At 42.6% G+C, this 27,329-nt stretch overlaps 1 protein-coding gene and 1 long non-coding RNA gene across 2 annotated transcripts in view; both read left to right on the forward strand.

Annotated features, from left to right (window-relative positions):
* Positions 1-27,329, forward strand: part of LOC140373589 (uncharacterized) — a 528,683-nt gene that overhangs the window by 459,621 nt on the left and 41,733 nt on the right. The gene's annotated exons all lie outside the window — the stretch shown is intronic.
* Positions 1-27,329, forward strand: part of agmo (alkylglycerol monooxygenase) — a 129,843-nt gene that overhangs the window by 89,077 nt on the left and 13,437 nt on the right. Inside the window, exons 11-12 of the mRNA XM_072460158.1 lie at positions 12,541-12,623; positions 15,238-15,343. Coding sequence (XP_072316259.1) covers positions 12,541-12,623; positions 15,238-15,343 — 189 coding nt within the window. The remainder of the gene's footprint in view (positions 1-12,540; positions 12,624-15,237; positions 15,344-27,329) is intronic.

Consider the following 27,329-nt stretch of genomic DNA (forward strand, 5'->3'; position numbering starts at 1 on the left):
AAGTGAATTGTGTGACAATGGCAATAAACCCTTTTCTGATCCTGATTCTGGTTTACATTTTGCAGTATACATGCAGCATTTTCACACTAATTATTTTTATAGTTCTCATGATTATATTGTGGTTGTCAAAATCAGGAACAAGCAGAGAAATGAAACTGTTGTTAAATCCAGTCAGAGAAAAGCACAGACTTCTTCCCCATCGTCAAAAGCGCTTCTATGTGCAAAAACAAAACAAAATTGTCTGTAAATCGGCTCAAATAGGCCAAAGTAAGTCTGTCGCAGGGACAGTCGCACGCTCCAGCGTGAGCCAGCAATAGAATGCAAACAACAGTCTTTAGGGGGAATCTGCCAGGGGGCCATAAGTGAAAATGACTCAAAACTGGGCCATTAGTCAACAGAGACAGAACAGTTTAGGCTATAACTCCTCCCTTTAGGACAAGGCCAATTTAGCTCGGGGCACTATACATTTATAGCTTTTCAGTCCAGTACTTTTCGATTGAACATTATGGATGGCAGTCAAAATGTCCCAAAGTCAAAAACAATGTCCAGATGAATACATTTAAGTAAATATGACATCTCAGTATTATTTTTATTATTATTCCAATTATTATTATTCAGGCAATATTATGTCAATCCAATATGTCTTAAACATATTAGCTGAGGTTTAATTATCAGACAAATGTGAAATGTCAGTAAAAATGAATCGCTGTGCAGAAATATCACCATACACCTTTATTTGAAAGTTTCCAACAAAACTTTATTTCATTTTTATTTTTAATCAGCTTTTTGTATAGTATTTTACACTCTAAACAATGTACATGATATTCAAACTCCGTATGCAACATTCACCATCCATCCATCCATCCATCCATCTTCTGCCGCTTTATCCGGGGCCGGGTCGCGGGGGCAGCAGTCTGAGCAGGGACTCCCAGACTTCCTTCTCCCCAGACACTTCCTCTAACTCCTCCGGGGGGATCCCGAGGCGTTCCCAGGCCAGCCGAGAGACATAGTCTCTCCAGCGTGTCCTGGGTCTTCCCCGGGGCCTCTTCCCGGTGGGACATGCCTGAAACACCTCCCGAGGGAGGCGCCCAGGAGGCATCCGGAACAGATGCCCGAGCCACCTCAGCTGGTTCCTCTCGACGTGGACGAGCAGCGGCTCTACTCCGAGCTCCCCCCGTGTGGCCGAGCTCCTCACCTTACCTCTAAGGGATCGCCCAGCCACACGGCGGAGGAAACTCATTTCGACCGCTTGTATCCGCGATCTTGTTCTTTCGGTCACTACCCAAAGCTCATGACCATAGGTGAGGGTAGGAACGTAGACCGACCGGTAAATAGAGAGCTTTGCCTTTCGGCTCAGCTCCCCCTTCACCACAACAGTCCGATGCAGCGACTGCATCACTGCAGCCACTGCACCGATCCGCCTGTCGATCTCACGCTCCATCCTTCCCTCACTCGTGAACAAGACCCCGAGATACTTGAACTCCTCCACTTGGGGCAAGGACACTCCACCCACCTGGAGAGGGCAAGCCACTTTTTTCCGGTCGAGAACCATGGCCTCGGATTTGGAGGTGCTGATTCTCATCCCAGCCGCTTCACACTCTGCTGCAAACCGTCCCAGTGCATGTTGCAGGTCCGGGTTTGATGAAGCCATCAGGACAACATCGTCTGCAAACAGCAGAGATGAGATCCTGTGGTCCCCAAACCGGACACCCTCCGACCCCCGACTGCGCCTAGAAATTCTGTCCATAAAAATCATGAACAGAACCGGTGACAAAGGGCAGCCCTGGCGGAGTCCAACATGCACTGGGAACAGGTCTGACTTACTGCCGGCAATGCGAACACAGCTCCTGCTCCGGTCATACAGGGACCGGACAGCCCTGAGCAAAGGGCCCCGGACCCCGTACTCCCGGAGCACCCCCCAAAGGACACCCCGAGGGACACGGTCGAAAGCCTTCTCCAGATCCACAAAGCACATGTGGACTGGTTGGGCAAACTCCCATGAACCCTCGAGCACCCGATGGAGGGTATAGAGCTGGTCCAGTGTTCCACGACCGGGACGAAAACCACTCTGCTCCTCCTGAATCCGAGGTTCGACTATCGGTCGGATTCTCCTCTCCAGTACCTTGGAATAGACCTTACCTGGGAGGCTGAGGAGTGTGATCCCTCTGTAGTTGGAACACACCCTCCGGTCCCCCTTCTTGAACAGAGGGACCACCACCCCGGTCTGCCAGTCCAGAGGCACGGTCCCCGAACGCCACGCGATGTTGCAGAGACGTGTCAACCAAGACAGTCCTACAACATCCAGATACTTTAGGTACTCAGGGCGGATCTCATCCACCCCCGGAGCCCTGCCACCGAGGAGTTTGCGAACAACCTCAGTGACTTCAGCTTGGGTGATGGATGAGCCAGCCTCCGAATCCCCGGTCTCTACTTCCTCTTCGGAAGACGTGACTGAGGGATTAAGGAGATCCTCAAAGTATTCCTTCCACCGTCCGACGACATCCCCAGTCGAGGTCAGCAGGCCTCCACCCACACCGTAAACGGTGTTGGTGAGACACCGCTTCCCCCTCCTGAGGCGCCGGACGGTTTGCCAGAATTTCTTTGGTGCCGACCGATAGTCCTCCTCCATGGCCTCCCCGAACTCCTCCCAGGCCCGGGTTTTTGCCTCTGCGACAGCACGAGCCGCGGCTCGCTTGGCCTGCCAATACCCGTCGATGACCTCCGGAGACCTACAAGCCAGAGTGGCCTGATAGGCCTCCTTCTTCAGTCTGACGGCATCCCTTACTTCCGGTGTCCACCACCAGGTTCGGGGGTTGCCGCCACGACAGGCACCGGAGACCTTGCGACCACAGCTCCGAGCAGCCGCATCAACAATGGAGGCGGAAAACATGGTCCACTCGGACTCAATGTCCCCAACCTCCCCCGGGTCATGGGAGAAGCTCTCCCGGAGGTGCGAGTTGAATACCCTACTGACAGAGGGCTCCACTAGACGTTCCCAACAGACCCTCACAATGCGCTTGGGTCTGCCAAGTCTGTCCGGCTTCCTCCTCCGCCAGCGGATCCAACTCACCACCAGGTGGTGATCGGTTGACAACTCTGCCCCTCTCTTCACCCGAGTGTCCAAGACACGCGGCCGGAGGTCTGATGACACGACAACAAAGTCGATCATTGACCTCCGGCCTAGGGTGTCCTGGTGCCATGTGCACTGATGAACACCCTTGTGCTTGAACATGGTGTTCGTTATGGACAATCCGTGGCTAGCACAGAAGTCCAATAACTGAACACCGCTCGGGTTCAGATCGGGGAAGCCGTTCTTCCCGATCACCCCTCTCCAGGTGTCACTGTCATTGCCCACGTGGGCGTTAAAGTCCCCCAGTAGAACAACGGAGTCCCCGGTCGGTGCACTGTCCAGTACCCCTCCCAAGGACTCCAAGAAGGCCGGGTACTCTGCACTGCTGTTCGGCCCGTAGGCCGCCACAACAGTGAGAGACCTGTCCCCCACCCGAAGGCGGAGGGACGCGACCCTCTCGTTCACCGGGGTAAACTCCAACACGTGGCGACTGAGCTGAGGGGCTATCAGCAAGCCCACACCAGCCCGCCGCCTCTCCCCGCGGGCAACACCAGAGAAGTGGAGCGTCCAGCCCCTCTCGAGGAGATGGGTTCCAGAGCCCAAACTGTGCGTGGAGGTGAGGCCGACTATATCTAGTCGGTATCGCTCAACCTCCCACACAAGCTCAGGCTCTTTCCCCCCCAGCGAGGTGACATTCCATGTCCCCAGAGTTAGTCTCTGTGTCTGGAGATCTGGTCGCCGAGGCCCCTGCCGTCGACTGCCGCCCAGATCTCTCTGCACCGGCCCCTTATGGATCCTCCTGCGGGTGATGGGCCCACGGGAGGGCGGCCCCACGTCGCTCTTTCGGGCTGTGCCCGGCCGGCCCCCGTGGGGTAAGACCCGGCCACCAGGCGCTCGCCATGGAGCACCCATCCCAGGCCTGGCTCCAGGATGGGGCCCCGGTGACGCCGATCCGGGCGACGTAAACTGCCTTGTTCGTGTTGTCATCATAGGGGGCTTCTGAACCGATCTTTGTCTGACCCGTCACCTAGGCCCTGTTTGCCTTGGGAGACCCTACCAGGGGCATGAAGCCCCCGACAACATAGCTCCCGGGATCATTTGGGCACTCAAACCCCTCCACCACGTTAAGGTGTCGGTTCAAGGAGAGGTGCAACATTTTACATCATAATTTTGCAACATTCACTATATTATCTAAATTATGATGTATTGCCTTACTCATTAACCATAACCAAGTAATCTACCAATGCAAATAAAAGGTATAGGCTTTTAAAAAGGTGCTAAAAAGATGCTAAATGTCAAAACAGTCAATTATTGGCAGTTATTAAGAATGGTGATACAAATAGGGTGATGCATGATCCCTTTTGATAACTTTCATGCATATAAGTAACCATCATTTTCAGTTACTTGTTAACAAACTGTGTGAAACATGGAAACCAATATTTTGGAATGAACTGCAATGTGGTGAATGAATCATGGAAATGAATGAATGAATGAATGCAATGTGGTCTGATAAACCCAGTGTTCCAATGAGAGCAATCTGTAGGTCCCAGGTGACTGTGTATGGCCCCTGGGTCAACATGAGTTGGGCCCTGAACTATAGAGAGTTCACCAGACTAACTTTACTCTGTAAAAGTTTTACTATGTAAAAGTCCTGTTTGCATTGTGTGCAAGAATACAGTCAATGAGCGTAGATTAAAATAGTCTTTTGTCAACATGCCGTTTGTGATCCAGTGTTTCCCAAGCAGAGGTACAGAAACCTCTGGTGGGGTGGCAGGTTATATTGGTAATATTTTACATTTTAGTAAGGAATATAATGAAATAATGTATTAAATGTGATTTTAATAGACTGTTGTATATAATGCTGTAGGATTAACATTAAATGCACTAAAATTCATTACAGGAGATGGATACAGAACCCACCACTGTGACTTCTACTCTAAAGTAAGATGGCTATCAGCTCTGCCTTTTGTTTGTGTATAAGACTCTCATTGGTCTTTTGCGTGATTATTTAACAAGTATGTTGAATATCAGAACAAATATTCATCAGTTGAGGTCTCAGGACATCTTTATGTTACAGTTCCACCTTGTTAACGCAATCAGTCAAAATTTAGAATTTAGTCGGGTGCCTTTTAATGAAGTCAAAGCACTTAAAGATTACCCCCAATGTCAGTGCTCTTGTTTTGTGAAATAGAGTGTTTATAAAGTTGTTAACTTGTGGAATGTTGTCTTCATTATTTTATTTTATTACTGTTAGTGTTGAGATTGCGCGAAATGGTCTCAATCAGGGGTTTTGTGGTCCGTGAGAAGGGATGCCTCTACTAATCTCATCTGTATCTTGCCTTGTGTCATCAGTACTTTGCTTGTCTCATGGAGCTAGGTAGATTTAATGGCATACTCTGGAACATTCCAGACAAAGCAGAAATAGAGTTATCAGAAATGTAAATTACTAATGGGAAATCAAATTTAATGAGCTATTACCCTTTAAGTTGTATTTTGATTGATTCCTGCATGTTGGAGTTAAAGGTCCCATAACATGCTAAATCGACTTTTCAGAGCTTTTAACCTTCTTACATTGCTATTTGTGCTTCATATATGTACCCAGAGTGTTTTTTGATTGATTCCCGCAGTGTTTAGCTATATTACAGACTATCTCCTTTCCTCGAATCTCCAAACTGACGGGCGGTGGGGCAAGACCGCGTCATAAGAGCAAGCACGCGTCATCATCCCCCCTCACCCTCCCCCCTCTCCACCCCCCTCCCCCTCCCGCCTGCCGCCTCCCGCCCCCTTCCCCCCGGCTCCGCGCTGAGGGGGGAAGGGGGGCTATTTAAGTTAAACACGGTTCAAAGAGGCCCAAAACTTCATTCATTCATTCATTCATTCTTTTATTTTATTTATTTTATTATTATCACAATGGTGAAGGTTTATGTGGGAGTTGATGCAGCAACCGGGAAAATAAACGGAGAGAAGTTCTATCCGATATCGAGAAACCCGGAAATAAGAGCGCGATGGACATAGACTTTTATATATATCATATATATATAGATCTATAGAGATATCTGTTCTGCGCACGCTGTAGAATTAACATCAGTTTTATTTAGGCTCAAAGTAGACTCTTTGTTGATCTGAAGCTCTATCGGTCACTCACTCGTGTGGCAGGAGCGGCGCACGGCGGAGCTGACAGCTGTTCAGCCCGGTGTAGGTGACCCGGGCATGCAGACTCGCGCACTGCCTGCGCTGGAGAATAAACGCTGTAGAATAACATCAGTTTTATTCAGCCGTAGAGCCTTTGATCAAAATTGGGACTTGTGAACCATGGGACCAGTGGGCTTGGAGATATCTGGAAGAGTCGTGATTTAGGCATAAAATATGGATTTGAGTTGATTGATCGCAGCTTTTCTAAATATTGACCTCTGTGTAGCTCATCCAAGGAGTTTGTGGACTCTGAAAGCTCTGAGGGCTCCATAATGTACGTTTGAGATCACTTTCCACGCTCTATCAGTGCAAAGGAACGCAACAAGTGACGGCCAAGGGGCGGCAACGTATGACAAGGGGACCGGCCCCGTCGTCTTTCACCGCCGCTAGAATCGAAAACGTGATTATTGAGTTAGTTTGTTTACACCCCCACCGTCTCCGGGGTGGGCGGGGCACACACGCGCTCTCTGAGACTACGTCACGGGTTGGGCGGGGGAGCCAGATCGCTCTTCGCAAGGGTGGGGGCGAATATCAAACCAAGCCGTTTGCATTTCCGGGTTGGTGAGGGGGTCCAAGGTCTGGGTGATATTTCTTAACTATTATGTTAAGGGTGTTGCACAACCCTTATTATTATCAAATATACACTTAGGATAGACTACGAAACGTGAAAAAAAGCATGATATGGCACCTTTAATGCTGTATTGTCCTCCAACTGAGGCTCGAGTGCCCACCTACCCCCTTTTGTGTGGAGTTTGCATGTTCTCCTAGGTTTCCTCCAGGTGCCCCCCAGTTTCCCCTTTCAACACATGTACAATCGGCTCCTCCCCTCTAGGTGCTGAACAACTGAATTGACTCAAAAAATCCTGACATTTTACACCAGCAGCCTGCAGTAGTGAGTTGGATAATGAGTTGATGGCCTTCCTCCCGGGGGACACTAGAACAACAGGCAGCTGCTCCAAGTGATTAGCTGACAGCAGAGCTAACAAACCTGACCCCTGGGCCTAGCGTCGTAAGCACGAACTACAAACTGACTAAATTTCCCTGTGACAAGCGGGGTCATGTGACTAATACTTCAGGCTGTGTATCCGCTGGGCCTGGGTTGTGAAAGAGGGAGAAGTTCACATAACCTTTCGATCTAAAATAAATGCTGACATAAGAAGACTGTATTCGTAGTCTACAAACATACTTCCTCATTCAGCTTTAATACATCGTAACAGTTTTGTTGGTGGCTACAGAAATTATCTTGGAGTATCCTTGCTTAAATAAATTCAAGTGTCAGAATGTTCACAGTAGGTCGCGTTCACATTCTAGAATTTGGTCATTTTTTAAATAAATATTTAAAGTTTTGATTCACAAATGTTGAATCATATCATTATTTGTTAGCTTCACAAACTTTCTATATTCAATTTGTTGCTAAAAGTCTAACAATAATCAGTTGAATAATTGCACCACTGAATGAGGAAAAGCTTATTTCCTTCTAGTTTATTTTAACAGAGAAGGCATTGACATTTGTGCCTGTTTTTGTTTCATTGGGATAGACACAGTAATTGAGATATGAGCCATAACCCTGCCTGACCAGCCAGTCCCTTCTATACTCTGTTTATATGCAAAAGTGTCTCGAATTAGGACCATAAGGGGGCGTCAACAAAACCTCTCAGAAATCTGGTACGGTCCAACCACAGCCGCTAATTTATAGCGCATCCCTCTCAAATGCGGAAGACATCCCTCATATTCTCGTAACATTCAGAACAAAATATATAAAATAACTTAATTAGCCTCAGATGTCTAGAGTTGAGTGCTCCTTTTGTTAATTCTGCGGAAATTGGCGCAGTTTCTCAGTCCTCAATGTTATTTTTTGTTTAATTTCTTCCTCGTAAGCCGCCATGTCAATCACGCCCCTTGGAAATCGTGGAGACAAGATATGATTCCAGACCACAAAAGTATTTTCAAAGCATGGATCCATTGTCCCGTATTAATTCTCCCAACATTCTCATTCATAAACCAGCATATTTAGACACTAGAGGAAAGTGGATGAAGTGTCTACCATCCAAGGACAAACCAGGCCCATCCCTGCTTAGCTTCCAAGATCTGACAAGATATAGATCCGGTTCGATTGTTCTTTTGTTTTGTTTTTATAATACAATACTTAACTTGAAGGCGCTGTACCTGATTTTTACTGCTTTGAAACATGAAAAACTGAACTTTTACATTCACCCCATGTTTTGCATGCATGCTTCGTAGTGTGAAATTGGCAGAAGTGGTAAAAGTACTGAAGTTCACTACTAGTAAAAGTACAAATACTTTTTTTAAAAGTAAACATACCATTGATAGAACTGTGTTAAAATGTATTCAATTGAATTATGGATTTAAATTAATTACAATTAATTAGACTAGTGGTAAATAGGTAAATGTTGGAGATAAGACACATGTTTTGATTTTATTTGCGACATTGTATCTTGTTAAGGTTGTTAAAAAAACTGCACTCAGCCTGGTATCGCTTCTCCCTCGATTAATCAAAGAAAGAATCAATACATTACTCGATAGCTGCAACCCTAGTAACAAAGTACAAAGACTTTGTATTATACACCTCTGGAAACTTGTATCATATGCAAGCCAGCTAAATAGCTTTATTTCTGTGTTTTCAATCTTACAATCGTTTTAAACCAGACCTCCAAGGTGAATTTTTTGTTTGGTTTGGAGTCTAATTTTATTTTATTTCATTTAAACAACCTCTTATTTGCCATCATATATTGTACATGGCACACGTTCAACTCAAAATCAGAGTCACACTAACAAATGCAAAAGAACCTCTGAGAGATGTCATGTTCCAGACAAATAGCTGCAGCACTCCCTGATGATGGCCTGGGTCATGTTGACTATAAATGGTCATTGATACTTATGTCATGTGAACTCAGAAATAGATGATTTGTGGTTGACAGTCCGCTCACATCCACAGGGACATCCATTCTCCAGCTGCAAACAGTTTTTAGAAAATAACATCTAATGGGTACAAAATGACAAGCCTCTTCTTGTGGTACACTCTTATGTGACATTTGGATAGCTTTTTGGTATGGTTTTAGTTAAAGCCTAAAAGGCCTTCAAATATATAATAGAAAGTAATATTTGTGGGACTGAAAATTTTACTGGGCTTTGTGAATTAAACTAGCCTAATCTCATCTCTTTACAAGTTGTTGTTGTTGTTGTTATTATTATATGGGTATTGTTCATTTATTTTAAGTATTTATGAATAGAAGAAAGGCTTGTCACCATGGCAAATTAGAGTAAAACCTAGATTTAGAACATTTGGTAGATTCAGAAGGCAATATAATTTTAAACCAAAACTTGGACTCTTTCAACGGCACTTTACCTAAAAAAAGAGCTAGTTAAAACTGTTTGCAGCAGTCCAAAGATATTGCTGACTTACCAAATACATTCCAAGGTTTGAATTATACACCGTATTCAACCAAGAGTAAAGCTAACAAACACTAGCATGTCAACAGCGCATGAACTGTATAATTAGATGCCAAGCACTGCTTTTACAATATAATGTGTTTTACTGTTACAGCCCCTTTAAATGTCCAATTACAAATTGGGTTTTGGGCTAACCATTACGGTCTTAGATTTTTGTCATTTATTTATTCTATTATTATGCTTAAATGTTATTTCTAATTTCTTTGACGCTAATGGGAGTTATTTTGGCTCATCTTTTCGATACGCTTGTCAGTGTAAGTCATATGCTGGGAGTTGAATAGTGCATGTGCCAGTGCCTCAGCCCAGTGTCCGACATGTTTAAACCAAGTAAACAGTGGAGCAGGCCTGTGGTTTGTAACAGCTCTCTCACTCCGCTTGGCTGTGATCACCACCTAAGAGGCTGACAATAATATTTATAGGACACACAACTATTATACGACTTTTTGGAGCATTTAACCATATTTTCCACTCATCCAAAACATGTCTGGAATTTTTAAAGCTTAATTTACGCTTGTTTGATGAATCCTGCTCAGTAAGTCTCAGAAAACCTGCCTGCATTATCGTGTCATGGGAAAGCAAGGCTTGTTTGTCTTCCTTGTGTGAGGAAAAACCCTCTCTAACTCAATTCCTGAAGTGGGCCAATAACAATACAAATTAAAGCCGCGGTAGCGGCGATGATGGCTCTAGCCTTCCCGCGCGACCGCCTGTCCATGTTTTCTGCTGCGTTTTGCGGCATACCAAACGAAGCTCAGTAATTCACTGTTGATGATTGCATAGTTTGCGATTCAAATAGTAGTTTGTCCTGACAAATTGCAAGATTGTGCTGAACGCAGACCTGAGCAGGGAGAAAGAGAGAGAGCCTCGGTGACCCGTGACTTTTCATTGATGTTCAGGGGGTCAAAAATACCCGAGTTGTGGCAGAAAGAATAAAGTCTAAAGAATAAAGTCAAAATAATTAAAGTCTAAAGAATAAAGCCTAAAGTCTAAAGAATAATAATTCTAATGCGGCACGAGAGGAAATGTCCCATCAAAATAAAAGAGGAAGAGGAAGTAAAGGCATTCATTGCGCCTCTGCTGGCCAATTGTGAAAATACACAATATCTGCAATGCATTTTTTTCATGGCGTCTCGAGGAGAATATAATCCATGAGTTTCAAACAAATCAGATAATGTTGAGTTTTTCACACAATGGGTAGGGGGCGCTATAGAGTAAATTTGTTACATGGGTATTTATTTCCAATCAGACCATAACAACGCATTAGTGAGTGAAATATGAGCTCCGTAGATCAATTCCAATAGACATGACTTGTCCTTGAAAAAACAGGAAATTAAGCCTTTTTTGAGGGCGTGTTACGCGGAGACCGTAAAGAATATCAACATTCTTTTGAATATTTATTAAATTTCAATGTCTTTAGATGCAAAAGGTGTTGTTTTGAGCTTGATCGGACAAAAAACCTAGGACAAGTACGATTTGGAAAAAAAAAAGTCAAGCGTGGCAGTGCCACTTTGATTCGACATGGGTGACTTCCTGTTTATCATAGAGCTATGCTGCCAGGTGCGTTTTACTCGTCAAAGGTCAGAAGTCAAAGGTAGCTCTATCACTGTGCCAAGTCTCATGTGCCTAGGCCAAAGATTAAGCGTTTCATGTTTTTTCTTTTTTGAACTAGTCGGCACTGTTGCGACGGGCGTTCTCGCAACCTCCATTTTATTTGAGTTCGGGCAGAGCCGATCGCGTCTATATCCCCATGTGTGACATTCATCAATGTTCAGGGGGTCAAAAATGCCCGAGTTGCACCCCCTCTTCCCTGTACCTCCGTCATCTAGCACCAGAGACCGGCCGCTAATGCTAACGCTGACAAGAGAAATGTTCCATCAAAATAAAGCGGAAGAGGAAGTGAAGGCATTAATTGCGCCCCTGCTGGCCAATAGTGAAAAATACACAATATCTGTAGTGCACTTTTTTTCATGGCGTCTCGAGGAGAATATAACCCAGAGTTTCAAACGCAGTTTTTCACATAATGGGTAGGGGGCGCTATAAGTAAATTTGAGTTTTGACTAAATTTGTTGGGTATTAATTATTTCCAATCGGACCATAAAAACACAATTGTGAGTGAAATATGAGCTCCGTAGATCAATTCCATTAGGCGTGACTTGTCCTTGAAAAAACAGGAAATTAAATCTTTTTTGAGGGCGTGTTACGCGGAGACCGATTTTTTATTTTTTTAAATTAAATTTCAATGTCTCTAGATGCAAAAAGTGTTGTTTTGAGCTTGATTGAACAAGTACGATTTTGAAAATAAAAGTCAAACCACTTTGCCACTTTGATTCAACATGGCTGACTTCCTGTTTATCATACAGCGATGCTGCCAGGTGTGTTTTAGTCATCACAGGGAGCGCTATCACTTCCAAGTGTCATGTGCCTAGGCCAAAGATTAAGAGTTTCATGTTTTTTCTTTTTTGCTCTTGGTGGCACTGTTGCGACAGGCGTTCTCGCAAGCTCCATTTTATGCGATTTGGGGCCGAGCCGGGGGACTTTTCATCGATGTTCAGGGGGTCAAAAATGCCCGAGTTGTGGAAGAATGGCAGAGAATAAAAATAATAAGAAACCAGGCGAAAATAAGAGCTCTTGCCGTTTCATGGCTCGAGCTAATAAGAAGCCAGGCGCGAACAATGACTCTTTGCATTCCATGGAATTTATTCCATGCCATGGCTCGAGCCAATAATGCAGAATATGTGTCCTTTAAGCTGGACGCAAATTGAAAGAGTTTGTTCCTCTTGGTGTTCTAAAGCTGTATGTTGTGTGTGCAGATGCTGTCTCAGATCACCATCCTGGGCATGACCTGCTACATCCTGCTCACTCTCACTGCACTGGGATTCATCATTGACCAGAGGTAATACTTAGCACCTAAATTGACTCCTTTCACATTTTATTTTACAATGTTGTTTCCTCATTAAGAAGATATCTGGAGTTGTCGAATTGCTTTTGAAACAGTACATCATCGGTTTGGTCACATTCACCTGAGAAGACAAGAGGAAGAACTATATGAAAAAGGACATATTATGCTTTTATCAGTTTTTTAAGTGATAATAAGGTACATGTGTAGATCATATATGCATGAATTTACAATAAAGACAGTATAGCTGCAACAATTAAAAACATTACCCATATGGTACATTTTTAAGACCCTTTTTTCAAAAATATATTGAGATACATATCGTAATGAGGTTGTTTTTTTTATCAGAATATACATGTATTGGGATATATATCGTTTTACTAGCAAGGACCACGCCACAACAATGGAATACGAAATAATGTTTATTGATAATAGTGGTGAAGGGTCGATGATGGATCAATGATGGATCGACGATGGATCGATGATGGATCGATGAGAGGTGGCTGGGTAAAGACTCAGGATGGGGGCTCTGTCTCAGGAAATCAGCCTAGCAGTTTCAGAACCCGCAAAGATTCAGCCTGGCTGAAAATAACGTTACTGAGTGGCACGAGGGAAGAGGAGCTGGTTAGTCAAGGACACTTTGAAGAGTAGCTGGATGGAATCTAAAGCAGTCTGTCCATTACTGAGACGAGGAATAATACTGGTGCATTGGAATAGAGTTTTAGCGTTTGTGGGTCGTCGACGGAAGTACATGGGTGTGAATAAGGTCGTTAAAACTGAATTTCGAGGCGAAATACTTGCATGGATGTAGGAGTTGACGAGCTGCAGATAGTAATGAAGTCAATATGAGCGATGAATGAGGGAACTTAATTGAGCGCTGAATGAGATTCAGAATGAGTGGAATGAAAGATATGAGGGTAGTCCGATTTATATGGTTCCTGAAAATCGAAGCGGAGGAATTGAGGCGATTGTCGAAGTTCAGTGTAGAGCATCGGATTTTGGGACGGTGAATCAAGAGTAGGAGTTGGTTGATTACGGTGACTTGAGTATAGGCGATGCGGGTGACGGATTCATAGGAGAATAGACTGAGAGTCTAGAGTATTATGAGGTGCGGCATAGTAGAATATCCCTTATTGATCTACTAGAGGTGTTAAATAAGTGCCTTCTGACTGATTGAACCCTCCAAAGAATGTCCGGAACGATAGTGGGGTATAATTCTGTGGGATGATGTGAATGCCTGGTAAAGGAGACTAAGAGCTTGAGGACTGTCTAGTGCGTATGGCAGCTGGAATGGGTTGGAAGGGGCTGGAGTGCTCTGAGCGGTCTTCGATGCATCAATTGATGCACGATGGATTGAGGTGTACGCTGAGAGATGTTTCTTCTGAGAAAGAAAGAGGGAATGTGAGATGATTGAGCATCCCGGTGCCCAGTGACTGCTCCGTTAGGTAACTTGGATTTAGCTGTAGAATGTAGCTGTAGAATGTAGCAGTAGGAAGTAGCAGTAGGAAGTAGCAGTAGGATGTAGCAGTAGGATGTAGCAGTAGGATTTAGCTGACGAAAAGTGGATATTTTATCATCATAGCGTCTGAAAGAAGTGCCCACCGGCTTCGGCCCGGTGCGGTGGCGTCTGCCTGCGTGGAGATGCGCACAGGAGACGCGCGTGGGAGCGGCACGCGTGGGAGCGGCACGCGTAGCGGCACGCGTAGCGGCGCACGTGGCGCGCCGGGTGAGCCGTGCCCTGGCTCCAGCGAGCTGAGGTAGCGCCCGATTGAAATGAGGGGCAAAAGAGCGAGAAGGAGAGCGCGTGGGTTGCTGTGGGTTGCCGTTGCTGTGGAATAGAGGTCGGTGTTGGTGTGTAGACGCCCGGAGGTCGGGTCCATGAGAGAGGCGCGTGCAGAGGAGATGATGGTGTTCGGAGGCTGTCGAATTACGCGGTGGTGAGTCCTCGGGGGAATGTGACTAGTGGAGACAAAACTGAAAGAATCTGAAAGAAAACGGCTCAAGGTTCTTGTTTGTACGAACGCGCTGCTGACTGAGAGACAACAAGAGATGCTGGGATTGGCCTGTATATATATATATATATAGGCCTTCTGGGTAATTAGAGGAGTGGTTGAAGAGTGGAGGTGTGGTTGCTGGAGAAGTAAAAGGTTGAGGCGTGGTCCTGCTCCCGAACCCAAGTTAACGAATAACATCGTCAACTATACATCGTGACCCCTGTATCAGGATACGTATCGTATCGCGAGGGTCTTGGCAATACCCAGCCCTAGTATGTACAGTATAAATAATCATTTGACTCGTTAACCAATGGAAAAAAATTATTGACTAGTCGAGTACCAAAATAATCGTTAGTTGCAGCCCTAGTAAAATTCAGTATTGTTCTAAAAACTTGAATGTTGGAAAATGTAGGATTACTAAAACTGACTCAAAATACAACTGTGAGAAAGCTAATGAGCTAATTATCATTATAATGGTACATTTTGGATAATAGATCTCCTTTTGTAACTCTCATGCATTTTCAATACAGCATTTATATGCATATTTAACAGACTTAGAGACAATTTCACAGCAGTCGATGATATAAAGTGGTGCCCGGTTGTGTTTTCTTCATTAGACCAACTGCGGGGTTCCTGGAGATGCTGCGCTGTGTTGTCATGGTAACAATGCTGCGGTACAACATGCTGGCACCCCTGCTGCCTGCTTTGACCATGGCCACAGAGGTAAAGACTATTGCCATCATTTATGTGCTGCTGTGAGAATTTACTTATGTAGCCTCATTATCCAAGATTGCTTTGAAACAAGAATGGTGATATTAAATTATCATAAATTAACAAGAGATTCCTCATTGGAACAAGAAAGTTTGAATCCATTCCAGAGTAGAGTCGAGCCCAAAGAGTACAAGTTTTTTAAAGGGCAACTGGTGCAGGATACCAACTCTCTTGTGCTGTTCTACATATTTATTGTGTTCATTTTATTTTGTAAGCTAATTATGTCATTAGTAGCTACTGATTTCATCTACTATACTGATGTTACAATATCAGATTTTAGTGTAAGAAGAAACATCACGATTTTATGATTATTCATGATTATTGACTTGGTTTTATGCCTCTCCATTCTTTTTGTATGTGACCAGCTTTGTGAAACCAAACCAGAAAGTAAAGTTAATGTGACATAAACAGCCAGTTATGTCACACCTATTTTAGTATAGACTGAGCTGAAATTAAAAGGTTTACTACTCAACATTTAGGGCGAGCATACACCATCGGCTTGTTTCCATCGAGATTGCTTTGCCTGAAAATTGCCTCTAATTGAGAAGATACAATCTCGGTTAATTTAATGCCACTCTCAATTCAATTCAATTCCATTTTTTTTTGTAACGGCCGAAGTCACAGAAGCAGTTGCCTCAAATGGCTGCAGTGAGAATAGATTAAACAATGTTCATAGGGACTTGCCAATGTCCCACCATCCCCTGTCCTTAGACCCTCCTTCTCGGCCAGGAAAAACTACCAAACTCCTTTGGGGAAAAAGTAGAAACCTTGAGGAGTTCCACAGTGAAGAAGGGATCCGACTCCCTCGGACGGACAGGCGAACTCGCTTCAATTTGCAGATAGACAGTGGAGCTGGAACCACTCAGAGGCAGAACCAGTTCTTTGAGGCAGATGAAGAACCAATCATCTGGAGTAGAGACCGTTTCTCCAGGCAGTTGAGGAGCATCTGGATTCACATGTCTGTCCCAGCCAAGTGTCTGGCTGGGCGAGCAAAAAGTGTGTAATAGTACTACATGTGTGTAAGTACTAATTTGTTGAAGTGTGAAGTTGTGTAAAGTAGTTTAATTGTGTAAAGAAGTGTAATTGTGCAAAATTTGTGGAAAAAGTACTTTTTTGTCTAAAAGTACTTTTGTGTGTAAAAGTACTGCATGTGTGTAAGAGTACACCATTTGTGTAAGAGTACTACATGTGTGGAAGAGTACTACATGTGTGGAAGAGTACTACATATGTGTAGTACTAATTTGTTGAAGTGTGAAGTTGTGTAAAGTAGTTTAGTTGTGTAAAATTGCTGAATTTGTTTAAAAGTACTGCATTTGTGTAAATGTACTGCATGTGTGTAAAAGTACTACATGTGTGTAAGAGTACTACATGTGTGTAAGAGTACTACATGTGTGTAAGAGTACTACATGTGTGTATGTACTAATTTATTGAATTTTGAATGTGTTGAAAGTGTTTTGAAGTGTGGAAGGGTGAATATTTGTTGAAAAACTGAATTGTGTTCAATGCCCCATTCATTTCAATGGGAAAAAGTACTGATACTTTTGTAAATACTGCAAAAAGTACAAGTTGTTCAAATGTCAAAAGTAATAGCATTAATGAGACAGTGAAAGCAATTGTAATGAGGTATAACTTGTTGAAATCGGTTAAAGTGTTAAGGAGTTGAAACGCGCCAAAGTTTTGATATGGAAAATATAATAATAAAAAACAGTAGAACATAGTCTGCGTCATTACGCAGACACTCAATGAAATGTTAAATATTGTTGATAGGAAAAGTAGTCAGAAGCAGAGAATAGTGTTCAAGCTGCCAGACGTTCCATAGCATAGTTGCTCCTAGGGCAATTATTTCTTATTTCTGTTCCTAACTGGCCTGACCATAAGCGATTTCAAAGAGGAACGTTTTAAGCCTGGTCTTAAATGAAGAGAATGTGTCGGCCTCTTTAACATGGACAGGAGCTGATTCCAAAACACAGGAGCTTGGGAGCTAAATGCTCTACCTCAGGGGTGTCAAACTCATTTTGGGCCGTGGACCGAATTTCGACCCTCAGGCTGGGTCGCGGTCCGAACATAACGTAGAACATAAAACAATAAAAAATATAAGAAATAAATAGCTTTATATAGCCTATGCTGTTTTTGAAGCAATTACTGGATCGATTAAAATAAATTACAAACACGTTTGTTCTCATAAACTGAAATGTATTAAGAAAAACAATTGTAATTTCACCAACACTGTGCATTACAACTTCAGAGTTGATCTACAGAGCAAAACTTTTAATATATTGTTAAATGTATGTATGTATTTGGAACTGAAAAATATTGTATTTGACTTAACAAAATAAACTTCTCAAGATCTAAAAAACCTTTTAAATGTACTAAGTAACATTTCCACGTCTGTGTAGTTATATGTAGTCATCTGTAGTTCTCTGTTCACCTGAACTGACTCACCACTAAATACAAACACACGTGGAGCGTTTAAGGAGGTTAAGTTACGCCTCTTGCCTTGAAAATATAGAATAAGTGCATGAGCCACAGTGTTCCATCAAACCAAACTCTTTTGTCAAATCGTGGGCCAAATATTATGTAAAAAATAAAACAATAAAAATATAAGAAATAAATAGCTTTTTTACAGCCTAGTAATAGTTGTGGAGACTGTTGTACAAATGTGCAGCAGGTGAAAGACTGAGTCCATATTCATGCAGCAGCAGGAACAGGAACATGGACTTTTGATGTGATTTATGATATGAAATGTTCATATCACAGACATGTTTCTGCTCAAACTCAATATGAGCTAGCAAGTTGATTTTAGTGACAAATGATTCATGTAGTGACTCAAATGAGGTCATTGTGTTTGTGTTCACAGTCACATTATTGTGGACACAGTCATGTTCAGACTTTATTACACCTGTGTTTTTACCTGTGGCTGCTGATCTGTCCAGGTTTGTAGAGGATGTTTTCCTCAGAGCATCATCACAGAAGTTAGTTTTCTTGTTAGCTCCACATTAGCTCCACTTTCAGCACAGCTCTAACATCCACAAAACCGTCTCCTTTCTTTCTTCCACGTGTTTCCCAAATGAGATGTCTCTTTCCTCGCTCAGACCTCTGCTCTGAGGTGCGTAAGTGCTGTAAAGTGCGCAAACGCGCGTCTTACTTCCCTCAGCACTTGTCCCTCGGCAGTACACACGGAGCCGGGGAGGGACGGCCATCAGCGGCATTGTGGGACGTGTAGTTTTAGCGATAAAAACGGTTACGGATGTAACTACGGTTCTATGAACGAAAAAATAAATAAATATATATATTATTTTTTTTGGATGCCGGATGTTTGACACCCCTGCTCTACCTCCTACTGTGCTTTTAGACAAGAGATATTTGTGTCTCTTGAGAATCTCTTGCTGCTGTCGTTTGGGTCTGAACCACCAGTGGTGCTGGAGACCAATCACAGGGCAGAAGCAAACAAACATAGCGATGTCGACAGACAGCCTATCTAGCTGAAATATGGACTGCTTTTCTCCAAAATTGAGCTAACCAAAGACTAAATTTATAAGATTGTTTCACTGTTGTGATGCATTGACTACGGTAATCAGCTTCAATTATATGTGTTTTCTTCCAATGAGAGCCTTTCCAGATTGAAACATTTGTAGAAGTTGATATAGACTGCTACACACATCAACCTGGTGTGAGCCATTCCAGGCATATCAACATCTCCATTAAGACAAGCGGGTTAGCGCACCTTCAATTTTGCTTCCAAAATGTGTGCAGTTATATGGGTTTTTATATTATACTGAAATAATAATATCACAATTATTGATCATCTTTACTCTAAAGTGCGTTTTTTCATGAAACCTGAAACCAATACATAGTATTGACTTAAAATGACGAAAAGGAAGTGGAAAGATTTGTTACGTGCCATTGTAAAGTGTAATAGTGGTAAGATCACACAGAAGAGGGTGTATCAGTTACATTGTTTATACACAGTGATGTTATAGCAGATTTTTATATAGCATAATGCCTCTCCCTCCCTGTGCGCGCTGACCCTTGGTGTGGTCTGCAGTGTGTCTGACGTGTTGTGGCTGGTGCTAAGTCTGACTCTCCGGGGCTGGCAGTCCAGATGCACAGCCCAATTGACCATAAAATTGGTGTTCCTCTGATTCTGGGGCTGCGCTGTAGAAGGTGGCTGACTCCTTCCCGCCAGCGTAGTGCGTCCCAGCCCCAGCCCAGTGATCCCCAGCCTGCTCTCCTTCTGGAAGCCATTACCTCCGTCTGCCGCTAATTCACACCGGCTGAGAAGGTTTGCACGAGCGAGGGAGAGAACTGGAGCTTTTTATCAGCACACATCTGTGCCATTCAGGTGTTCAGACACTGCTGCTTTTAAACTGAGCTGATTGAATTATCATTTCAAAGTATGAAATCAAGTATGTAGATAATTGCCAGATGTGGGTAGATGAGCCAAAAATGTTTTAGTCAAGTAGAAACAAAGTTCAAATCATAACTCAGTGTGATTTAGTATGATTTTATGATTTAGCTGGTACAGGATCTGCAATGATATAACACAGTGTTTAATTCCTCACATTGTTCTTGTGTCCTTGGGCAAGACACTACCTTTACTCTGCCTATGGATGAATGTATGGGAATGTATGGGTTTGAACGGTTCTTCATCTGCCTGGAAGAACTGGTTCTCCTTTTGAGTGGCTCCAGCTCCACTGTCTATCTCACGTCCGTCTGAGGGAGTCGGATCTCTCCTTCACTGTGGAACTCCTCCAGGTTTCTACTTTTTCCCAAAGTGGTTTGGTAGTTTTTCTTGGCCACGAAGGAGGGTCTAAGGACAGGGAGCTTGGGACATTGCTCTAATGACACAGGATGCTGGGACATAGCCAAGTCCCTATGAACATTGTTTAATCTGTTTTTCACTGTCGCCCCTCGAAACAACTACTGTTGTGATTTTGTTCGTTACAAACATAAATTTAATTGAACCAAATTGTAGGTGCACAATGGAAGCCACATCTCTGCCAGGCTGACCCCAGGTCAGCTGCAGCTAAGCAAAGTGAGGAGTGACCAAACATTGTCATGTGAAGGGATTTGAGATGTTTAGCCAAAAAGGGTTCTCATCACAAGAAATCTACTTTTTCACAACATAACATTTTAAAACCCATCTCAAATTACAGTTCAGAATTGTATTGAGTTACCACATTATGAAGTGACTTCAAAATGAATAATGCTTAATGGTGCACTATGTAACTTTCCTGGTGGATTCTCCGCTACGTTCTATTCTTTAGACCAATTTGCAGGTCAGCTCGCAGTAAGAATGCATGTTCAAGGTATTCTTTTAGCAATAAAAACACCTGTAATATAAGTTAGACGTAAGTTTAAAGCCATAATGTGGGAAAGCATGATGGCGTATTATGCCATGAAATGTTAATTTGCAATACTTTCTCAATATGACACAAATATGCACCACACAATCAGTCCTGACTAGGATTGCACAGTAGACTGCAAGATTGGCTAAAACTAAATATTTTGCAAAAACACTAAGGTCCTCTATCTGACTTAATTTACTGTTTCTAAAATACAAAATAAATTATAATATATACATTATATAAATTAAAATATAAATGTAAATGAGTAAAAAGGGCATATTTTATTTGTTAGTTTCCTAAATTAGACTTTGTTAATCTGGGTTTTGTCACTGTTAAGCTTTTTTAAATTAAGGCGTACACATTTTTGTTTCAATGTAACTAAAATCATTGTGTCAAAAAGTACATTAATAACACCAAGGTCCTCCATGACCCAATCATGCCAGCAAGAGGTGGTCCAGAGCAAGGCAAGCAATAGAAAAAGAATCCTAATGGCAAGATCACAAAAAAATGCTTTGGAGTTCTATGGTAGAATTTATCTTGTGGCCACTAATTAAACTTGCTTCCAAAAATCCATGGTGGAGACAAGCAGATTGCAGACTCCACACTAGAAACATTACATAGTGGGTGAGTGCTTGCCCCGGTACTCCTTATAATGGGTTGATAACATCCAGGTGAGAGAATGAAGGGTGGGATATTTCTGTGGCCTGTGCTGTCAGCCCGTGTTCCTTTGACAGCTCAGTATGTAGTTTAACGCAGACGCCTCCTTAAGAGAATCATTAGGCGCTTTTCAAATGGAACCACATCAGGCCCAGTGCAGCCCATGTCAGGGTGCAGATGGGGCCCACTCCAACGCCTCTTACTTTCCCTCAAATCCTGGCCGACATGTCCAGCCCTGCCTGTGCTGCTTTGAAGCTTTATATTTCAATCCAGGGCTCTTTGTTTCAGGGGAGGGCAAGTTTTGAAGTTGCGCCAATCAATTAAGAATCGCTTGAAAACTCTTGAGGGAAAATTCAAGTTTAATCGTGGGCAGGCGCTTGTGAGTGTACGTTTGGGGATAGGTAAAAAAAAAACAGGTGGTTAGTGGTCCCTAGCCCTAGTGTGATATACTGCAGCCCTTAAAGCGCCAGGGTTTTATAGTGGTTCTGTGGAGTTCCCTTGTAAAGCTGCAGAGCTGACCCGTAAACCAGGCCCACGCAGGGCATCTACAAACCAGGTTCAGTAAGGTGGGTGTCACTGGAGCATGGGCCAAGTCATGGGTTTCAAATTGTGGTCTGTGAATTGTATTGAATCTTTTGCGTTACTGATTTGTTTAAAAGTTTAAAAGTTGGTATTATGCTTTTCATTGCCTTTCTAAGACAAATTTGCTCAACTACTGTTGAGTACAGTATCTTTCCAATAATTTCTATGCTGCTTTATTTAGAGGTCAAGCAGAGGACAGTGGTATATTGGACAGTGATTTTCTATTTCAAATAAATACTTACCGTAGTTTTGTTAAACCTTTTGTTGGATGTAGTTTAATGAAAGCAGAATGGATCAGTAGAGCTTACTGATTGGTCATACCGTTCTACAGTAGGAAGGGATAGAAACAGTAGGAAATACAACTCAACTTTTAACTCAAAAAGGGGAAGCAGCAGAGATTATAGGAATTGCTAAAGTTGCAAGAATGAAAAGAAACATAACCCCAGGCATTATTTCCATCACTTAAAGACCAACATGTGGAGGAAATCTATAAAACAGGTACATTTTGCACAATACATGCTAAAATCATTTGAATTCAGAAGTAATCGGTGTACTTATGTCTACATGAGTGCAGTGTGTGTTCCTGTGTGTAAATGGAGTCATTATCGGTGCTGGTGCTGTGTGTGGGCCCTGTCTGCCTGAAGGCGCTCTCTAACTGCTCTGTCTCACAGTAATTAGACTGTTTCTCTAACAAAGACCTTACAGCTGTTCAGGTTGCACTGCAGTGTTAAACCAGAGCTCATAAATATACACCTGCCTCCTGTGGACTTGTGTTGAATTAATAAGTACAGCAGACTGGGCAATGTGGAAAATAAACAGTAATAGTGGTTCACTAGCAAGGACCACAACCCCAGCTACAATGCAAAGTGTTTATTGGCTTGCGAGAAACATGAACAACACAAATGTATAGAAATGGATGCCGTTTGAGGGCTGTAGGCTCCTGGGCCTCGATACCCCCATCTAGGAGATAAATTAGAACAATTAGAAGAGGATGGGAGGGAGGGGTGTAGCTGCAGGAAGGGGCGTGAAAGGGGTGTGGTCCTGCCCCTGAACTTAAGATAACAAACTTAGTGCCTTAGTGAAGTGCCTTCACACTTGCAAAATTAGAACTCAACTGGGAAACCTGTACTAGACCAGGACTAATCCAGGACTAGAACAGGACCAAAATAAATCGACATTATAATTCAAACTGCGCCTGAACCAAGTGTGAACATCAGGGCCGCTGCTTGCCATTTGGGTGCCCAAAGCAGAAATGCTCAGTGGTGCCCCCCTTTTTTGACAACCCTAATTTCTGACGTATTTTAAAAATATATATATTTAATTTTACATGTTGCATGTATCACAATCATAAGGGGATTGCTCTTCTGCTCTTCTGCAGAACAGATCCAGGCTCTAGAAAACATTACAGGCCACCAACTATTGATGCTTTCTGTTGAACTTATAAAAACATGATTTAGACATTTGTAAGCAGATCAACCACTTTGGCTTTGCCGCTGTGAAGGCTCTGCAGTCCGGCGCGCCAGTTTGACACACATCTTGTTTAATTAGCTCTTTTTCTCTGTTTCTAATTGAGATGAGACCAATTTTAAATCGGCCAAAGATCGTTTTCAAAACTGCTCGCGCACATGAAGCCTAGAGCTTCAGGCAGTTTGTACTGCATTACAATTAAACATGGCGCTTATGGTAGGCCTACTTTGTCTTTAGTTCTTTATCATTTCAAAACTAACTTTAGGACTTGAGTAACTCATGCTCTGGCTCTCAAAAGCAGGTTTGAGATGTGCACTGGCAGCTCCACTGTACAAGACAGAGTTAAAACATACATACCCAGATCCGGGCCACAGATGCTGTCCACCACAAGAACACCGAGCAAGGCATTTCTCTACTTCCAACTTAGATGTATTAGAAGTCGCTGAAAATATTTAAATCCTGTGTTATAGCATTGCAAGTAAGTACCTACTTTTTTACTACAAAAATGTGAAGCCAGTTATTCAATTGTGTAAGTTGTAGGGCTGAGTAGGTGGTCGATATTGACAAAACTGAATATTTCACTTAATTTTGATATCTTCTCGATAAATCTATTCTATAGTTATGAGAGATATGTTCTCAATGCATTAGGAATATGCTAAAATGTGCTTGCATGTCACAAGATTTAAAAAAATCCCAATCAAGGTCCACATTTTCTCCTTTATTATTGCAGGATAGAGCCAGCTTGTTCTATCGATGCTTACTAATTTCTTCCTCTTTTGGACACACTTTGGCAGGTAGCTTTCTATGCTCATATCCTGGAAATATCCTGAAAACCCTTACTTGCTTAAATATTCCTGAGTATGGATTTTTGGAAAGTTGTGACATCATCTGAGCTCACGGAACCAAAAGCAATGGAAACCTGCTCCAAGTGAGAGATTGAAGTGATGGGGGGAGGCAATGTGGAGGCGGAGAGGAATAAACTGTGGGCGCGTGTGAAATACTATCAGAGATGGTACAGGGGAGCACACACGTCAAAACACTCACACTTATTTATGTAGTCAGTGCGTGTGCCATGTAAAGCTATGGAAAACTGAACCACAAGTGTTTAGCTTGGCTCTACTGGACTTTCATTCAAATACAAATGGAGGTGGGTGGTATAAAAAAGTTGAAAAGCAGAATTAGTTCATTTCAAATTGTTTGCGGGTCCACATATTGTATTTCTCACTTTCCTAATGCATTCTTAGCGTCCTAATTCTCTGTGATGAGTTTATAGAAGGACAGAGCGGAGTTTTTCAATCACACTAAAGCTAACAGACATTAGCATATTCCCGGCGCACTTCCTTATGTGTATAGAGTAAAATACCTTATAATTAAATGCAGCCAGCATTTTAGACAAAGTGGTCTTTTGACCCTAAGAGCTGCTTTATATCTATACTCGGAGTACAGCCCCTAACAATTAAATGTGTTATTTTCCTTTGCTTCGAGGTGGTGGTAGTGACTTTTGCTATATCTACTATATACTGTAATATGTATACTTTTTTGTCTTATTCCCACTGATCTTATGGAAGTTTGTGTTTTTTGTATGTTGTAAACAATCCGCGGTAGATCAGTAGATTATTTATCTATTATATACAAATTTTAGCATCTTAAGCATCTTTTGCTGACCAGAAAAGTTACATAGTACATTTTAAAATCGACACAAAAAAGTTACCAAAAAAAAAAAAAAAACATCAGATCTTTGTTTCTCTATGCTTGGATATTATTATTTTTGAAAACGGAATGTTGAACCCAAGTAAACTTGACCATTTCTAGAACTTGCAAATCTCTGGTAACAAATGATAAAAGCCATCCACAAGGCTAAAATGTATTCTGTCTTTACAGCGTCACAAACTGTCAGCACTCTCTGTTCACTTTATTTAGACTCGGGTCTTTCTGCAGAGCACATGCAAACAGTCACACATGGAGAATTTGAAAATGGTTCAATTTATTCTCTGAGGGGAAAAGAAAATATCAGCTTGATGCCAGAACTCTACATTTTCCCTCATGCAGTTTAATTTTAGTTATACATGTATAGTTTATACTCAACATTAAGGTATTACTGGTTCAAGAAAAAGTGGTTGCTAGGCAGCTTTAACACAAATTAATAATACAAATTTAATGTTTTCCATAAAACATATGGTGTTAAGTTGAATTGAATGAATTCTGTTTTGTTATTTTACATCAGGAGTGTCCAAACTAGGGCCCTGGGCAAAATCTGGCCCTTAACTGTCTAAGCCTTTCTTATGAATTTACCCATGCCCATATCCCAAAAGTACTGTATTTTGCGCACGAAAAGGCGCACCGGATTATTAAGCGCACCATCAGCCATTTGTGTACCATGTGTACTGGTCCATACATAAAGCACACCGGACGATAAAGCGCAAAAGATAAACAAAACAGACGGATAAGTCAGAGTCAGTTGAGCTTTACTAAACGCGTTCAACTCATCCAGATCAACATTGTTCAACATCAAAACACACTCTGCTATCGCTAACAGACACGTTAGTATATCCAAATCAATTCTCAGTCAAGATCACTTGTAAACACGTAAAATACAAACACAGAACACACTCTGCTACCGCTAAAAGACACGTTAGCGTATTCACAACAACTCCCAGCCTCGTTCAGTTGCAACATGTAAAATACATCACAATACACTCACTTTTTCAGTTCATTCCTCGTCCTCAAATCCTTCAAATGCCGCCCTGTACATCCCGCATAGCTATGACCAGACGTCCTGATTTACCTGGGACAGCTTCGATTTTTTACGTCCCGTGTCCAGGTTGTCCAGGTTTCGCACAGACTTCGTCCCATGTGTCCCAGTTTAATGTCTGCTGGGGCGCATAATGGTAAAAACAGCGAAAGCGCCGATAGTGCTCCGTGCTAAAATCTCTTTGGTCAGTGTGATGCCGCATCTCGGATCCACGCGGCAGTTCAGTGATGATTCCGGCCTTCCGGCCTCTGACCACAGTTGACTGATAATTTAGCCCTTAAGCGCATTTCTTGCGATAATATAACAGATCCAATGGTCTCTTGGCAGGAGCCATCTTGAGCCAAGATTCTTGGGGTCATTTATTTACCGGTAGGTGTCTGCGTTGTGCCTGACTGAAAATGTTGTTTACATTTTGACAGAGCGCCGCGTGCGCCGCGTGTAGCAGAAGACTACAGTTCCCAGAATGCTTTGCACACATGTTGTTGGGACTTCCGGTTCCGGAGTACTGTAAAGCTAGACGTGCATGGGCGTCTCGTGTCCCAAATCTTCTTTATACACCGTGTACCACACAAAATATCTTTGCGGTCAGTAAGCACAACCAGAAATAAACCATATATTAAGCGCACCGAACTATTAAGCGCACGGACGGCTTTTGAGAACGTTAAAGACTTTAACGCTTTAGAGTCTCTACCATTATAACCTCAATAGAAAACCTTATGGTGTGAAACAGACCTGTTTTAAGGTTCCAAGACTGAATTAAGCTGTGGCAGCCCTTTAAAAACAAATATTTGAAGGATTCACAGTATGGATCATCAGTCTTTGGCCACTGGGGACCAAATGTGGAACTTTAAGTCCTGACCCTTTAGTTGTAAATCTTCTTGTATAATCCATGGTCAATGCATTGAAAGCATCTTTTGTCCTTACAAGTCAGTTGTTGAACAAATCGTGGAACAATTTACAAGGAAAATAACAGACTTAACCCCTACAAAAAGGCATTGGCAAGAATCACTGTCACAACAAAGAAAACACAATTTCTCAATTTTTTAATCAATAATTTTGCCACTTTGTCTTTTGTTTTTGTTTATTTATCTTGCAAAAACATGGTGCCACATTAATAAAAAATGACATTAGC

This window comes from Eucyclogobius newberryi, unplaced genomic scaffold (assembly GCF_026437365.1).
Source record: "Eucyclogobius newberryi isolate DKJ021-1_F unplaced genomic scaffold, fEucNew1.0.hap1 SCAF_3, whole genome shotgun sequence".
Taxonomy (NCBI): Eukaryota; Metazoa; Chordata; class Actinopteri; order Gobiiformes; family Gobiidae; genus Eucyclogobius; species Eucyclogobius newberryi.